The 17884-nt window shown below is 45.5% G+C and overlaps 1 protein-coding gene across 3 annotated transcripts in view; it reads left to right on the forward strand.

Annotated features, from left to right (window-relative positions):
• The window catches only part of tasp1 (taspase, threonine aspartase, 1), a 104635-nt gene extending 98044 nt beyond the window's left edge, over positions 1 to 6591 (forward strand). For all 3 annotated transcript variants that reach the window (XM_045215161.1, XM_045215160.1, XM_045215162.1), the window contains exon 14: positions 5122 to 6591. In XM_045215161.1, coding sequence (XP_045071096.1) covers positions 5122 to 5295 — 174 coding nt within the window. In that variant the 3' untranslated portion in view covers positions 5296 to 6591. The remainder of the gene's footprint in view (positions 1 to 5121) is intronic.
• Positions 6592 to 17884: the final 11293 nt, after the last annotated feature.

Consider the following 17884-nt stretch of genomic DNA (forward strand, 5'->3'; position numbering starts at 1 on the left):
CCAAATAGGGCTATCTTCTGTATACCACACCTACCTTGTCACAACACAGCTGATTGGCTCAAACGCATTAAGAAGGAAAGAAATTAAAGAAATTAACTTTTAACAAGGCACACCTGTTAATTGAAATACATTCCAGGTGACTACCTCATGAAGCTGGTCGAGAGAATGGCAAGAGTGTGCAAAGCTGTCATCAAGGCAAAGGGTGGCTACTTTGAAGAATCTCAAATGTAAAATATATTTTGATTTGTTGAACACTTTTTTTTGGTTACTACATGATTCCATATGTGTTATTTCATAATGTTGATGTCTTCACTATTATTCTACCATGTAGAATATAGTCAAAATAAAGAAAAACCCTTGAATGAGTAGGTGTGTCCAAACGTTTGCCTGGTAGTGTATATTTAGAACACACCTCATCCCTGTAGATACTTCATGTACTGTTCTTCATCATAGACAATGTCTGGCACATGATTTGACTGTAAGACTTGATTGAACCTGTACAGTGTTAACAGGACCTTATAGGCCTATGTGTATGGTGATAACTGTCAGTTGGCATGGCATGGATGTGTGCCTTTCCAAATTGTTTAATTTTTTTAATGCTTTTTTCCTGAATGGCTCATTCCTCTCCTGGACACATTTGGACCACTTTAAAGCATGTCTGACTTTAAACAGAGATCCAGTTTTGACCTCTTGACCATTGTTTGTTTTGTCTGTTGTGTCAAATAATAATATGACATGTGTTTTATTAAAGTATATTGTGTTTTTATTTTCCATTTCATAGGGAGAATAAATGTATTATGATTGTTCTGATAGAATCCTGTGGTTGTTATGGTAGAATCCCATGATTGTTCTGATAGAATCCTGTGGTTGTTCTGATAGAATCCCATGATTGTTCTGATAGAATCCCATGATTGTTCTGATAGAATCATGTGATTGTTCTGATAGAATCCCATGATTGTTCTGATAGAATCCTGTGGTTGTTATGGTAGAATCCCATGATTGTTCTGATAGAATCCTGTGGTTGTTCTGATAGAATCCCATGATTGTTCTGATAGAATCCTGTGATTGTTCTGGTAGAATCCCATGATTGTTCTAATATAATCCTGTGGTTGTTCTGATAGAATCCCATGATTGTTCTGATAGAATCCCATGATTGTTCTAGCATAGAATCCCATGATTGTTCTGATAGAATCCCATGATTGTTCTGATAGAATCCCATGATTGTTCTGATAGAATCCCATGATTGTTCTGATAGAATCCCATGATTGTTCTAGCATAGAATCCCATGATTGTTCTGATAGAATCCCATGATTGTTCTGATAGAATCCCATGATTGTTCTGATAGAATCCCATGATTGTTCTGATATAATTTTTAAACCACCACAACATCAAAGCAGTAATAACACACTGGGCATTGTGCTATATGTTTATTTATACCCTCTCTCTCCTCCTCTGCTCCTCTACTCCTCTTCTCCTCTCTTCCTCTACTCTCCTCCGCCTCTCCTCCTCCTCTTTCCTTTCCTCTCCTCTCCTCCTCTCCTCCTCCCCCTCTCCTCTCTCCTCTCTCCTCCTCCCCTCTCCTCTCCTCTCTCCCTCTCCTCCTCTCTTCTCTCCTCCTCTCTCTCCTCCTCTCCTCCTTGCTCCTCCCCTCTCCTCTTCTCCTCTCCTCCTCCCCCTCTCCTCTCTCCTCCTCCCCCTCTCATCTCCTCCCCTCTCCTCCCCTCTCCTCTCTCCTCCCCTCTCCTCCCCTCTCCTCTCTCCTCCTCCCCCTCTCCTCCTCCACTCGGGTGTTAACGTGTGAGCTAGCTGCTCGTAGACACAGATCAGGGTTGTGTTTTTTCACAAGCAAACACAGAAAAACATTGTTCTATTTAAAGTGAATCAGAGTTCTCCAGTGTGGTCAGTCACTTCAATCACTGGAGAACAACAAGCTGTCAACAGAAACTTGACTGGAAACATCTGTCTCTTTACTCCATCACTCCATCCATCAGCCCCACTGGCTCATGGGAATACAATCATGGGTTGCTCAGATGCTGTGGAGATGCAGTTAAAAGTTCATAAAAGTATGTTAGTATTGTGAGTTGCCATCCTGTGGGAAATCTCCTGTTGTGTTGTGGTGTAGTCAGGTGTGATATAACAGACTAGATCACATGTTGTGGTGTAGTCAAGTGTTCAGCACTGGGGTGGCAGCAGGACACCATGTTGATGTTCATATGGGGTGGCAGCAGGACACCATGTTGATGTTCATATGGAGTGGCAGCAGGACACCATGTTGATGTTCATATGGAGTGGCAGCAGGACACCATGTTGATGTTCATATGGGGTGGCAGCAGGACACCATGTTGATGTTCATATGGGGTGGCAGCAGGACACCATGTTGATGTTCATATGGGGTGGCAGCAGGACACCATGTTGATGTTCATATGGGGTGGCAGCAGGACACCATGTTGATGTTCATATGGAGTGGCAGCAGGACACCATGTTGATGTTCATATGGGGTGGCAGCAGGACACCATGTTGATGTTCATATGGGGTGGCAGCAGGACACCATGTTGATGTTCATATGGAGTGGCAGCAGGACACCATGTTGATGTTCATATGGGGTGGCAGCAGGACACCATGTTGATGTTCATATGGGGTGGCAGCAGGACACCATGTTGATGTTCATATGGGGTGGCAGCAGGACACCATGTTGATGTTCATATGGGGTGGCAGCAGGACACCATGTTGATGTTCATATGGGGGTGGCAGCAGGACACCATGTTGATGTTCATATGGAGTGGCAGCAGGACACCATGTTGATGTTCATATGGGGTGGCAGCAGGACACCATGTTGATGTTCATATGGGGTGGCAGCAGGACACCATGTTGATGTTCATATGGGGTGGCAGCAGGACACCATGTTGATGTTCATATGGGGTGGCAGCAGGACACCGTGTTGATGTTCATATGGGGGTGGCAGCAGGACACCATGTTGATGTTCATATGGGGTGGCAGCAGGACACCATGTTGATGTTCATATGGGGTGGCAGCAGGACACCATGTTGATGTTCATATGGGGTGGCAGCAGGACACCATGTTGATGTTCATATGGGGTGGCAGCAGGACACCATGTTGATGTTCATATGGGGTGGCAGCAGGACACCATGTTGATGTTCATATGGGGTGGGCAGGACACCATGTTGATGTTCATATGGGGTGGCAGCAGGACACCATGTTGATGTTCATATGGGGTGGCAGCAGGACACCGTGTTGATGTTCATATGGGGTGGCAGCAGGACACCATGTTGATGTTCATATGGGGTGGCAGCAGGACACCATGTTGATGTTCATATGGGGTGGCAGCAGGACACCATGTTGATGTTCATATGGGGTGGCAGCAGGACACCATGTTGATGTTCATATGGGGTGGCAGCAGGACACCATGTTGATGTTCACACTGGAGTGGCAGCATCTGTGTCCCAAATGAAACCACTACTTTCTTCCCCGTCCAATATGGCTCTGGTCAAAAGTAGTGCACTATATAGGGAATAGGGTTCCATTCTCTGGTCAAAAGTAGTGCACTATATAGGGAATAGGGTGCCATTCTCTGGTCTAAAGTAGTGCACTATATAGGGAATAGGGTGCCATTCTCTGGTCTAAAGTAGTGCACTATATAGGGAATAGGGTGCCATTCTCTGGTCTAAAGTAGTGCACTATATAGGGAATAGGGTTCCATTCTCTGGTCAAAAGTAGTGCACTATATAGGGAATAGGGTGCCATTTGGGACGTTGCCCTAGCCTGTCCTCAGATTACCTCTGTGAACGGGGTCCTGTTCATTATGCACCAAACGGAAGAAAACACATTGAAACCGCAACGGACTACCATGACTTGTCCAATAAGAAACACTCGTTTTGAGTTTTCTGTTGCAAAACATTTTAAAACGTTTTCTGTTGCGTGCCCTAATGAACAGGGACCTAGTGTTCAATCTAATCTAGTTCAGTGGATCTTCTTACCAGCCAACCAACCAGGCTGGGTACACATACACACATACACACACACACACACACACACACACCTGAGCACTGTGGTTGGATAATCACCCTCTGTGTTTGGTTTATGAAGCCCTTTAGTCCTTTTCCCTCTCACAGCTCTTTCACTCCATCTTCCTGTAATGTTTAATCTGGGTTTGAATGAAACAGAAATGATCATCTCAGCTGTGTCCCATCTGATAGTGGTGTCGAGGATATGGTCATGTTCAGTTTTTCAACTAGGAGGAAATTCTTGTAACCATGTTGAGCACATCAAAAGTATGATTCACTCGTGGGGTCTTCTGTACTCCCCCTTAACCCATTTAAATCCACTTTTAACCCTGTCTGAAGATGAAGGGGAGGTATAGAACGCAGTCTGAGGGGCATAGCAGAGATAACAGGCTACGAGCTGCTGTGAGTGTTGCCATGTGTGTCCTGGCCTGGGTTGTGTGGTCGTCAGGCACCAAACAGATGGAAACACACTGAAAAAGGGTCAGGGACTTCCTGGACTTAATAAGAGAAGCTCTTATCTAATAAGAAGCTTAATCGCAAAACATTTTCAAACCTTTTCTTTTGCCCCCCCTATTGAACAGGACCCTGGCCTGTCCTGGTCTGACTCTGCCAGAGTTGGCCCACAGTAGTACCAGATGACCTTAGGGTGTTATAGACTGGGAGGGTAAGGGAGGCAGGGATTACTGCCTGGCCTGGCCTGCTAGAGTTATTAGCGCAAGGAGAGACGGTTCTCCTTTGATCCCACAAAAGGAAGCCCCACTCCCAGCCTCGCAGCTGTGTTACTCTCCTCTCCTCCCCCTGGTTCTCCACTCCTCCCCCTGGTTCTCCTCTCCTCTCCTCCCCCTGGTTCTCCACTCCTCAACACTAATCTCTGTTACCCCCCAACCCCCTCCGTTCTCTCTGTTCTACATATCTCTCTTAATATTCTCCGTCTCTGTCTCTTTTTCTATGTATTTTGTAAGAACTGTACTCACTCTCTCTCTCTCTCTCTCTCTCTCTCTCTCTCTCTCTCTCTCTCTCTCTCTCTCTCTCTCTCTCTCGCTCTCTCTCGCTCTCTCTCGCTCTCTCTCGCTCTCTCTCTCTCTCTCTCTCTCTCCAGACTCACATATCCCGCCTGCCTCCCGGGGCTGTAGCAGGACAGTCGCTGGCCATCGAGGGAGGAGTGTGTCGACTGGTCAATACAGCGACAACAGTTGACTTAACCACACCCACTTCCCCACATGCCACACCCACTTCCCAAATGGGCCACGCCCCCTCCCCAAAGCCTTCTTAGCGATACTAAAGAGTAACCTCTACGCCCCACTAACCCCTCCTCTATCCCCCCCCACAGCAGTAAAAAGTTAGACTGTTTTAACAGGTGTCGGAAAGAGAGAGCGAGAGAGGGGGTGTTAGCTTCCAGCACTCATAACTATCCCTATAGCCACTGTTAGCTTCCAGCATGTACTGTTTGCCCAACTTTACCTTAACGCTCCCAGCCTACAATACCAGAATCCGCTTAGCAACACCTGGCCTCCAGTCTCTTTTTTTTTACTAAAGGCACCGTCCTTCCTATAATGTATAATAATCTAGGAAAACAGGGTGGACAATATTCATTTCTATTGCACATTTTTTCTTAGTTTTTAACGCTTGACATTTATTATGGTTATTCTTTCAAAATTTCAAGTGCTTTTTGAATGCAAAAAAAAAAAAACATTGATTTGTGTGATTTGGAAACATGTTGAGTTGCGAAGGGTTTTTAGGAACACGTTACTGGTCGGTTTCTATATTATCACTGAAAGGCTCCTAGACGTTTGTAATAGTGTGTTTTGCTGTGAGAGTTTTGTACGTAAGAGTTGAGAAATATTATAATTAACGACAAAAGCAATCCGTTGGGATCACTTTTCAAGAGGCTAAGTTTACCCACGTACAGTCACACTGCTTAGTTAAAACCTAAGCGTCATCAAATCCAATTGTACTGTATCTCTAGCATAGTATTAGTTAGTATGCTGCCACTCCACCAAAATTTATAAAAATTGCAAAAAGAGAAATGAAAGCTGGAATCCGTAGCTGCTACATCCATTTTTTGGACTTATAAATTCATGATACAGATGTCTTCAGAAAGTACTGTTTTATTATACACCCCTTGGCTTTTTCCCCATGTTTTTTTTTTTGTGTTGCAGCCTGAATTTTTTTTTTTATGGATTAAATTGAGATGATGTGTTACTGGCCTACACACAATACCCCCCCATAAAGTCAAACTGAAATCATGTTTTTAGAAACTGTTACAAATTAATAAAAAATGAAAAGCTGAAATGTCTTGAGTCAATAAATATTCAACCCCTTTGTTATGGCAAGCCTAAATCATTTTTAAAATGTGCTTAACAAGCCACATAAGTTGCATAAAAAGCTGCCATTGAAGTTGGTGAAGTTATTAATTACACTTTGGATGGTGTATCAATACACCCAGTCACTACAAAGATACAGGCGTCCTTCCCAACTCAGTTACCAGAGAGGAGCAAACCACTCAGGGATTTCACCATGAGGCGAATGGTGACTTCAAAACAGTTACAGAGTTGAATGGCTGTGATAGGAGAACATTGTAGTTACTCCACAGTACTAACCTAACTGACAGAGTGAAAAGAAGGAAGCCTGTACAGAATAAAAAATATTCCAAAACTTGCATCCTGTTTGCAATAAGGCACTAAAGTAAAACTGCAAAAAAAATTGGCAAAGAAATTAACTTTGTCCTGAATACAAAGCGTTATGTTTGGGGCAAATCCAACACATGACTGAGTACCAATCTCCATATTTTCAAGCATGGTGGTGTCTGCATCATGTTGTGGGTATGCTTGTCATCGGCAAGGACTAGGGAGTTTTTCAGGATAAACATTTATGGAATAGAGATAAGCACTGGCAAAATCCTGGAGGAAAACCTGGTTCAGTCTGCTTTCCACCAGACACTTGGAGATGAATTCACCTTTCAGCAGGACAATAACCTAAAACACAAGGCCAAATATACACTGGAGTTGCTTAGCAAGAAGACAGTGAATGTTCCTGAGTGGCCGAGTTACAGTTTTGACTTAAATCTACTTGAAAATCTATGGCAAGACCTGAAAATGGTTGTCTAGCAATGATCAACAACCAATTTGACAGAGCTTGGAAGAATTTAGAAAATAATAAATGGGCATATTTTGCACAATCCAGGAGTGGAAAACTCTTAGAGAATTACCCAGAAACACTCACAGCTGTAATCTCCGCCAAAAGTGATTTATAATATGTAAATGAGATATTTCTGTATTTCCATTTTCAATAAATGTGCAAACATTTCTAAAAATATGTTTTCACTTTGTCATTATGGGGTATTGTCTGTAGATGGGTGAGATAAAAAATAATAATGTGGAATAAGGGGTATACAGTGGGGAAAAAAAGTATTTAGTCAGCCACCAATTGTGCAAGTTCTCCCACTTAAAAAGATGAGAGAGGCCTGTAATTTTCATCATAGGTACACGTCAACTATGACAGACAAAAATAGAAAAAAAAATCCAGAAAATCACATTGTAGGATTTTTAATGAATTTATTGGCATATGATGGTGGAAAATAAGTATTTGGTCAATAACAAAAGTTTCTCAATACTTTGTTATATACCCTTTGTTGGCAATGACACAGGTCAAACGTTTTCTGTAAGTCTTCACAAGGTTTTCACACACTGTTGCTGGTATTTTGGCCCATTCCTCCATGCAGATCTCCTCTAGAGCAGTGATGTTTTGGGGCTGTCGCTGGGCAACACAGACTTTCAACTCCCTCCAAATATTTTCTATGGGGTTGAGATCTGGAGACTGGCTAGGCCACTCCAGGACCTTGAAATGCTTCTTACGAAGCCACTCCTTCGCTGCCGGGCGGTGTGTTTGGGATCATTGTCATGCTGAAAGACCCAGCCACGTTTCATCTTCAATGCCCTTGCTGATGGAAGGAGGGTTTCACTCAAAATCTCACGATACATGGCCCCATTCATTCTTTCCTTTACACGGATCAGTCGTCCTGGTCCCTTTGCAGAAAAACAGCCCCAAAGCATGATGTTTCCAACCCCATGCTTCACAGTAGGTATGGTGTTCTTTGGATGCAACTCAGCATTCTTTGTCCTCCAAACATGACGAGTTGAGTTTTTACCAAAAAGTTATATTTTGGTTTCATCTGACCATATGACATTCTCCCAATCCTCTTCTGGATCATCCAAATGCACTTCAGACGGGCCTGGACATGTACTGGCTTAAGCAGGGGGACACGTCTCGCACTGCAGGATTTGAGTCCCTGGCGGCGTAGTGTGTTACTGATGGTTGGCTTTGTTACTTTGGTCCCAGCTCTCAGCAGGTCATTCACTAGGTCCCCCCCGTGTGGTTCTGGGATTTTTGCTCACCGTTCTTGTGATCATTTTGACCCCACGGGGTGAGATCTTGCATGGAGCCCCAGATCGAGGGAGATTATCAGTGGTTTTGTATGTCTTCCATTTCCTAATAATTGCTCCCACAGTTGATTTCTTCAAACCTAGCTGCTTACCTGTTGCAGATTCAGTCTTCCCAGCCTGGTGCAGGTCTACAATTTTGTTTTTGGTGTCCTTTGACAGCTCTTTGGTCTTGGCCATTGTGAAGTTTGGAGTGTGACTGTTTGAGGTAGTGGACAGGTGTCTTTTATACTGATAACAAGTTCAAACAGGTGCCATTAATACAGGTAACGAGTGGAGGACAGAGGAGCCTCTTAAAGAAGAAGTTACAGGTCTGTGAGAGCCAGAAATCTTGCTTGTTTGTAGGTGACCAAATACTTATTTTCCACCATAATTTGCAAATAAATTCATTAAAAATCCTACAATGGGATTTTCTGGATTTTTTTTCTCTCAATTTGTCTGTCATAGTTGACGTGTACCTATGATGAAAATTACAGGCCTCTCTCATCTTTTTAAGTGGGAGAACTTGCACAATTGGTGGCTGACTAAATACTTTTTTGCCCCACTGTAAATACTTTCTGAAGGCACTGATTTCTTATAAATTATAAATGCCTCATCAACTTAGATTTCTTTGTTATTGTTTCAATCAACGATTTTCGCTTTAAAAGCTGGAATAAAAATGTGAAACTGCATAAATAAGAACCTAGGCCAAACTCTAATTGAACTACATCTTCTTACGTCTTCTTGATGACCTGTCCATGCAGGTGTGTAATGTGTCATGTTTTCAGTACTGAAGCTATGTAGGGCTCAGGGTGGGTACAATAACTTGACCACATCACCACCACCACCAAACCAGACTGTTAGTAAGTCACCATTTTAAAAACAACACTTTATATTTGTAGAGTCACATGACAAGAGATCTGTATTTTGTTGTTAAGAGATAAGTAAGACGTGATTTGATGTGCGTTTGTAATGCCAATGAAAAATGGTGCTATAAAAGTAGAAGTAAAGTACTGTATTTGACAATATGAAAGGAAAAAAAGGGTATATTATTATTGAGGGCTTTTCATAGGATAATCCAAATGGAAAAGGTGGATGTTCTTGGACATTTCTTTAGTATCTTAGTTTGTTTCACTCTCTTGCTTAAATTGTTGTAATTGAAGTAAATGTATGATTCAATGGTCCCAATAAATGCAGCTTAAATGTATTATTACTTGAAACAGTAATTAAATTAATATGAAAATATCATAATATTACTATTACTCTGTACTCTGCTTTCTGAAATGCTCTGCAACAAATAAATATCCTGTTGCTGATTGGTGGTGTTACTCAAGTGTTTTGAATAATGTTTTCTGCAGTTGTGGCATGTGTATAAAAGTGTAATCTGCGTACACTTGTATACATAACATAATGACATGTGGAATGGCGTTTATATCTACCCTGAACAAAACTATAAACGCAACATGCAAAGATTTCAACGTTACAGTTCATATAAGGAAATCAGTCAATTGAAATAAATTCATTAGGCCCAAATCTATGGATTTCACATGACTGGGATCAGAAAACCAGTCGGTATATGGTGTTACCACCATTTGCCTCATGCAGCGCGACACATCTCATTCGCATCGAGTTGATCAGGCTGTTGGTTATGGCCTGTGGAATGTTGTCCCACTCCTCTTCAATTCTGTGCGAAGTTGCTGGATATTGGCGGGAACTGGAACATGCTGTCGTACGCGTCAATCCAGAGCATCCCAAACATGCTCAATCGGTGACATGTCTGGTGAGTATGCAGGCCATGGAAGAACTGGGACATTTTCAGCTTCCAGGAATTGTGTACATATCTTTGCAACATGGGGCCGAGCATTATCATTCTGAAACATGAGGTGATGGCGGTGGATGCTTGGCACGACAATGGGCCTCAGGATCTCTTCACAGTATCTCTGTGCATTCAAATTGCCATTGATAAAATGCAATTGTGTTCGTTGTCCGTAGCTTATGACTGGCCATACCATAACCCCCACTCTCCCACACGACGCCATAGACACTGTCTGCCATCTGCCCGGTACAGTTGAAACCGGGATTAATCTGTGAAGATAACTTTTCCAACGTGCCAGTGGCCATCGAAAGTGGGCATTTGCCCACTGAAGTTGGTTATGACGTCGAATTGCAGTCAGGTCAAGACCCTGGACGACGAGCACGCAGATTGACTCTAACAGATATTTGAGATTCGTTACTTTCATTCAAACATGTATTTTTTTATTTTTTATTTATTTCACCTTTATTTAACCAGGTAAGCCAGTTGAGAACAGGTTCTCATTTACAACTGCGACCTGGCCAAGATAAAGCAAAGCAGTGCAATAAAAACAACACAGAGTTACATATGGGGTAAAAAAACATAAAGTCAAAAAATACAACAGAAAATATATTTACAGTGTGTGCAAATGTAGCAAGTTATGGAGGTAAGGCAATAAATAGGCTATAGTGCAAAATAATTACAATAGTATTAACACTGGAATGCTAGATGTGCAAGAGATTATGTGCAAATAGAGATACTGGGGTACAAATGAGCAAAATAAATAACAATATAGGGATGAGGTAGTTGGGTGGGCTAATTTCAGATGGGCTGTGTACAGGTGCAGTGATCGGTAAGGTGCTCTGATAACTGATGCTTAAAGTTATTGAGGGAGATAAGAGTCTCCAGCTTCAGAGATTTTTGCAATTCGTTCCAGTCATTGGCAGCAGAGAACTGGAAGGAATGGCGGCCAAAGGAGGTGTTGGCTTTGGGAATGACCAGTGAGATATACCTGCTGGAGCGCAGACTACGGGTGGGTGCTGCTATGGTGACCAATGAGCTAAGATAAGGCGGGGATTTGCCTAGCAGTGATTTATAGATGGCCTGGAGCCAGTGGGTTTGACGGATCGAACATGTAGTGAGGACCAGCCAAAAAGAGCGTACAGGTCACAGTGGTGGGTAGTGTATGGGGCTTTGGAGACAAAACGGATGGCACTGTGATAGACTACATCCAATTTGCTGAGTAGAGTGTTGGAGGCTATTTTGTAAATGACATCGCCGAAGTCAAGGATCGGTAGGATAGTCAGTTTTACGAGGGCATGTTTGGCAGCATGAGTGAAGGAGGCTTTGTTGCGAAATAGGAAGCCGATTCTAGATTTAACTTTGGATTGGAGATTCTTTATGTGAGTCTGGAAGTTGAGTTTACAGTCTAACCAGACATCTAGGTATTTGTAGTTGTCCGCATACTCTAGGTCAGACCCGTCGAGAGTGGTGATTCTAGTCGGGTGGGCGGGTGCCAGCAGCGTTCGATTGAAAAGCATGCATTTAGTTTTACTAGTGTTTAAGAGCAGTTGGAGGCTACTGAAGGAGTGTTGTATGGCATTGAAGCTCGTTTGGAGGTTTGTTAACACAGTGTCCAATGAAGGGCCAGATGTATACAAAATGGTGTCGTCTGCGTAGAGGTGGATCTGAGAGTCACCAGCAGCAAGAGCGACATCATTGATATACACGGAGAAAAGTGTCGGCCCAAGAATTGAACCCTGTGGCACCCCCATAGAGACTGCCATAGGTCCAGACAACAGGCCCTCCGATTTGACACACTGAACTCTGTCTGAGAAGTAGTTGGTGAACCAGGCGAGGCAGTCATTTGAGAAACCAAGGCTATTTAGTCTGCCAATAAGAATGCGGTGGTTGACAGAGTCGAAAGCCTTGGCCAGGTCGATGAAGACGGCTGCACAGTACTGTCTATTATCAATCGCGGTTATAATATCGTTTAGGACCTTGAGCGTGGCTGAAGTGCACCCATGACCAGCTCGGAAACCGGATTGCATAGCGGAGAAGGTACGGTGGTATTCGAAATGGTCGGTGATCTGTTTGTTAACTTGGCTTTCGAATACTTTCGAAAGGCAGGGCAGGATGGATATAGGTCTGTAGCAGTTTGGATCTAGAGTGTCACCCCCCTTTGAAGAGGGGGATGACCGCGGCAGCTTTCCAATCTCTGGGGATCTCAGACGTTATGAAAGAGAGGTTGAACAGACTAGTAATAGGGGTTGCGACAATTTGGCGGCTAGTTTTAGAAAGAAAGGGTCCAGATTGTCTAGCCCAGCTGATTTGTAGGGGGTCCAGATTTTGCAGCGCTTTCAAAACATCAGCTGTCTGAATTTGTGTGAAGGAGAAGCGGGGGGGGCATGGGCAAGTTGCAGCAGAGGGTGCAGAGTTGGTGGCCTGGGTAGTGGTAGCCAGATGGAAAGCATGGCCAGCTGTAGCAAAATGCTTGTTGAAATTCTCGATTATTGTAGATTTATCGGTGGTGATAGTGTTTCCTAGCCTCAGTGCAGTGGGCAGCTGGGAGGAAGTGCTCTTATTCTCCATGTAAGACCTGTTATGCATTCCTGTTGTGTGTCTTGTATAGCATGAGATGTAGGCTACTGTAATTCTCCACCTCCATCTCCTTGTTGTCAGGCTACTGTAATTCTCCACCTCCATCTCCTTGTTGTCAGGCTACTGTAATTCTCCACCTCCATCTCCTTGTTGTCCCTAAAACACATTTTGCTATTTGTAGACCAGCGTTTTGTTTTTGAGGCCTGAACCAGAGAGACAGCTAGACCCTATCCTCTCAGCTCCACATATCATAGCTATAACTGTAGGCTGCCAAAGATTTGTAGTCTAGGAATAAATTACACCCTGGACAATAACCCTTAAGCAGAAATAGAAGTCTGCAGAAGAAGGAGCTTGTACAAGTGAACATACAAATGGTTTAGTCTGAAGTTAAATTAGAGATAATGATTGTCTGCTAGGCCAGGGAGTTTAGCTTGTATGTAGTGTTCCCTTCTCTTTCTCTGGAGAACCTTGCTGGGTACTAAAATGTTCGGTCTTATGTGCATTTTAGGAACATTTTTCACTTGAGATAAAACATTTTTTACTGAAAGCTTCTGCTTCTGAAAGTGCTGTGTTTGAGGTTTATGCTTTAGTGTCACAGATCTGGGTTCTGTTTTAAAACGGCTCCGCTGTTCTCTTACCTTCAGTCATCCAGAGAATATTTATGTTTTCCTCTTAGCGCAGCGTTTCCCAAACTCTGTCCTGGGGACCCCAAGGGGTACACACCTATTCAAATGATCAATTCATTATCAAGCTTTGATTATTTGAATCAGCTGTGTAGTGCTAGGGCAAAAACCTAAATGTGCACCCCTTGGGGTCCTCAGGACCCGGTTTGGGAAACGCTGTCTTAGTGTGTATAGGTAGCATATAGTATTAGCTTAGCATTCTGGAAGAATCTGAGAATCCCCTGCTGGTCTGAATCCGGTCTAATGCTGTCTGGTCTCATCCAGCCCCAAGGCAAACCGCACGTCTCATTCAGCCCCAAGGCAAACCGCACGTCTCATTCAGCCCCAAGGCAAACCGCACGTCTCATTCAGCCCCAAAGGCAAACCGCACGTCTCATTCAGCCCCAAAGGCAAACCGTCTGCAGCATCCTCTGTGGTTCTACATCCAACATACATACCTAGCACAGATTGGTTCCAGATTAATGAAATTGTCGAAAGGCAATAGAAACCAATAGCCAGAGAGGAGTAGGTGGCCAGTTATTTTTAACAGTCGTATCAGTCAGTCTCCCTCCTAAGACCAGAGTTTGTCCAGCTGGTGATTCTGGAAGGGAGCCACCGCAGTGTCCAAGAGGGAATGTTGTGTGTGATAGAGATGTTAAGAAGGATAAATATATTCTCTGTCCTGCACAGAGAGAGAGATGAGCGAGAGAGGGGGGAGATGAGATGCCTCCCTGGTGGTCCCTGTACCATAACGTGCATGTGCCCTGTGTGTTTGGCTCCTGGAGGGGATGGGAGGGAACCGTACACAGATGATCCCCCCACCCAGGTGAGAGGGGGAGTGGTAGCGGGAGGTTTGGGGTGAGAGGGGGAGTGGTGGGGGAGGTTTGGGGTGAGAGGGGGGTTCTATGTGTTTCTAGGATCTGGAGGTTCTATGCCCTAGACACACAGGCAGCGGCACCATTTGGTTGATTGTGTGTGTTATTGCAGCGAGTAGAGACCCCATTTCATCAAGGGAGAGGAAAAGAGAGGAGAGGAGAGGACAGAAGATGAGATGAGAGAGGGAAAAGCAGAGAGGAGAGGAGAGAGGAGGAGAGAGGAGGAGAGGAGAGATGTAAAAGGAGAGAAGAGGAGAGGGAGAGGGAAAAGTAGAGGAGAGAAGAGAAGAGGAGAGGAGAGAGGGAAAATGAGAGGAGAGGAGAGAAGGGGAGAGAGGAGGAGAGGAGATAGAGGAGAGATGTAAAAGGAGAGGAGAGGAGAGGGGGAAAGGATAGGAGAGGAGGGGAGAGATGAGGAGAGAGGGAAAAGGAGAGGAGAGGGGAGAGCAGGACATGAGAGGAATAACAGAGGAGAGGAGAGGAAGAGGAGAGAGTGAAATGGAGACAAGAGAAGAGGAGAGGAGAGAGGGAAAAGGAGAGGAGAGAACAGGAGAGGAGGAGAGGAGAGGAGAGGAGAGGAGGAGAGAGGGTAAAAGGAGAGAGAAGGAGAAGAGGAGAGAAAAGTAGAGAGGAGGAGAGGAGAGATGGAAAAGGAAAGGATAGAAGAGGAGGGCAGAGAGGGGAGAGGAGAGGAGAGGAGAGAGGGAAAAGGAGAGGAGAGGAGAGAGGAGAGGAGAGGAGAGAGGAGAGGAGAGGAGAGGGGGAAAATGAGAGGAGAGGAGAGATGGGAGAGAGGAGGAGAGGAGATAGAGGAGAGATGTGAGAGGAGAGGAGAGGAGAAGGGGAAGGGGAAAGGGAGGGGAGAGATGAGGAGAGAGGGAAAAGGAGAGGAGAGGGGAGAGCAGGACAGGAGAGGAATAACAGAGAGGAGAGGAAGAGGAGAGAGTGAAAAGGAGACAAGAGAAGAGGAGAGGAGAGAGGGAAAAGGAGAGGAGAGAACAGGAGAGGAGAGGAGAGGAGAGGAGAGGAGAGGAGAGAGGGTAAAAGGAGAGAGAAGGAGAAGAGGAGAGAAAAGTAGAGAGGAGGAGAGAAGAGGAGAGGAGAGAGGGAAAAGGAGAGGAGAGAACAGGAGAGGAGAGAGGAGGAGAGGAGAGAGGGTAAAAGGAGAGAGAAGGAGAAGAGGAGAGAAAAGTAGAGAGGAGGAGAGGAGAGAGGGAAAAGGAAAGGATAGAAGAGGAGGGCAGAGAGGGAAAGGGAGAGGAGAGGAGAGGAGAGGAGAGGAGAGAGGGAAAATGAGAGGAGAGGAGAGATGGGAGAGAGGAGGAGAGGAGATAGAGGAGAGATGTAAAAGGAGAGGAGAGGAGAGGAGAGGAGAGAGGGAAAATGAGAGGAGAGGAGAGATGGGAGAGAGGAGGAGAGGAGATAGAGGAGAGATGTAGAAGGAGAGGAGAGGAGAGGAGAGAGGAGGAGAGGAGAGGAGAGAGGGAAAAGGAGAGAGAAGGAGAAGAGGAGAGAAAAGTAGAGAGGAGGAGAGGAGAGAGGGAAAAGGAGAGGAGAGGAGAGGAGAGGAGAGAGGGAAAAGGAGAGGAGAGGAGAGGAGAGGAGAGGAGAGGAGAGGAGAGAGGGAAAATGAGAGGAGAGATGGGAGAGAGGAGGAGAGGAGATAGAGGAGAGATGTAAAAGGAGAGGAGAGGAGAGGAGAGGAGAGGGGGTAAAAGGAGAGAGAAGGAGAAGAGGAGAGAAAAGTAGAGAGGAGGAGAGGAGGAGAGGAGAGAGGGAAAAGGAAAGGATAGAAGAGGAGGGCAGAGAGGGGAGAGGAGAGGAGAGGAGAGGAGAGGTGGGAGAGAGGAGGAGAGGAGAGGAGAGGAGAGGAGAGGGGGAAAATGAGAGGAGAGGAGAGATGGGAGAGAGGAGGAGATAGAGGAGAGATGTAAAAGGAGAGGAGAGGAGAGGAGAAGGGGAAGGGGAAAGGAGAGGAGAGGAGGGGAGAGATGAGGAGAGAGGGAAAAGGAGAGGAGAGGGGAGAGCAGGACAGGAGAGGAATAACAGAGAGGAGAGAGTGAAAAGGAGAAAAGAGAAGAGGAGAGGAGAGAGGGAAAAGGAGAGGAGAGAACAGGAGAGGAGAGGAGAGAGGAGGAGAGGAGAGGAGAGAGGGTAAAAGGAGAGAGAATGAGAAGAGGAGAGAAAAGTAGAGAGGAGGAGAGGAGAGGAGAGGAGGGCAGAGAGGGAAAAGGAGAGGAGAGGAGAGGAGAGGAGAGAGGGAAAAGGAGAGGAGAGGAGAGGAGAGGAGAGGAGAGAGGGAAAAGGAGAGGAGAGGAGAGGAGAGGAGAGGGGGAAAATGAGAGGAGAGGAGAGGAGAGGAGAGGAGATAGGGAAAAGGAGAGGAGAGGAGAGGAGAGGAGATAGAGGAGAGATGTGAGAGGAGAGGAGAGGAGAAGGGGAAAGGGAGGGGAGAGATGAGGAGAGAGGGAAAAGGAGAGGAGAGGGGAGAGCAGGACAGGAGAGGAATAACAGAGAGGAGAGGAAGAGGAGAGAGTGAAAAGGAGACAAGAGAAGAGGAGAGGAGAGAGGGAAAAGGAGAGGAGAGAACAGGAGAGGAGAGGAGAGGAGAGGAGAGGAGAGAGGGTAAAAGGAGAGAGAAGGAGAAGAGGAGAGAAAAGTAGAGAGGAGGAGAGAAGAGGAGAGGAGAGAGGGAAAAGGAGAGGAGAGAACAGGAGAGGAGAGAGGAGGAGAGGAGAGAGGGTAAAAGGAGAGAGAAGGAGAAGAGGAGAGAAAAGTAGAGAGGAGGAGAGGAGAGAGGGAAAAGGAAAGGATAGAAGAGGAGGGCAGAGAGGGAAAGGAGAGGAGAGGAGAGGAGAGGAGAGGAGAGAGGGAAAATGAGAGGAGAGGAGAGATGGGAGAGAGGAGGAGAGGAGATAGAGGAGAGATGTAAAAGGAGAGGAGAGGAGAGGAGAGGAGAGGAGAGGAGAGGAGAGGAGAGGAGAGAGGGAAAATGAGAGGAGAGGAGAGATGGGAGAGAGGAGGAGAGGAGATAGAGGAGAGATGTAGAAGGAGAGGAGAGGAGAGGAGAGGAGAGAGGAGGAGAGGAGAGGAGAGAGGGAAAAGGAGAGAGAAGGAGAAGAGGAGAGAAAAGTAGAGAGGAGGAGAGGAGAGAGGGAAAAGGAGAGGAGAGGAGAGGAGAGAGGGAAAAGGAGAGGAGAGGAGAGGAGAGGAGAGGAGAGGAGAGGAGAGAGGGAAAATGAGAGGAGAGATGGGAGAGAGGAGGAGAGGAGATAGAGGAGAGATGTAAAAGGAGAGGAGAGGAGAGGAGAGGGGGTAAAAGGAGAGAGAAGGAGAAGAGGAGAGAAAAGTAGAGAGGAGGAGAGGAGGAGAGGAGAGAGGGAAAAGGAAAGGATAGAAGAGGAGGGCAGAGAGGGGAGAGGAGAGGAGAGGAGAGGTGGGAGAGAGGAGGAGAGGAGATAGAGGAGAGGAGAGGAGAGAGGAGAGGAGAGGAGAGGAGAGGAGAGGAGAGGAG

The sequence above is a fragment of the Coregonus clupeaformis genome, unplaced genomic scaffold (genome assembly GCF_020615455.1).
Source record: "Coregonus clupeaformis isolate EN_2021a unplaced genomic scaffold, ASM2061545v1 scaf0378, whole genome shotgun sequence".
In the NCBI taxonomy this organism is placed as follows: domain Eukaryota; kingdom Metazoa; phylum Chordata; class Actinopteri; order Salmoniformes; family Salmonidae; genus Coregonus; species Coregonus clupeaformis.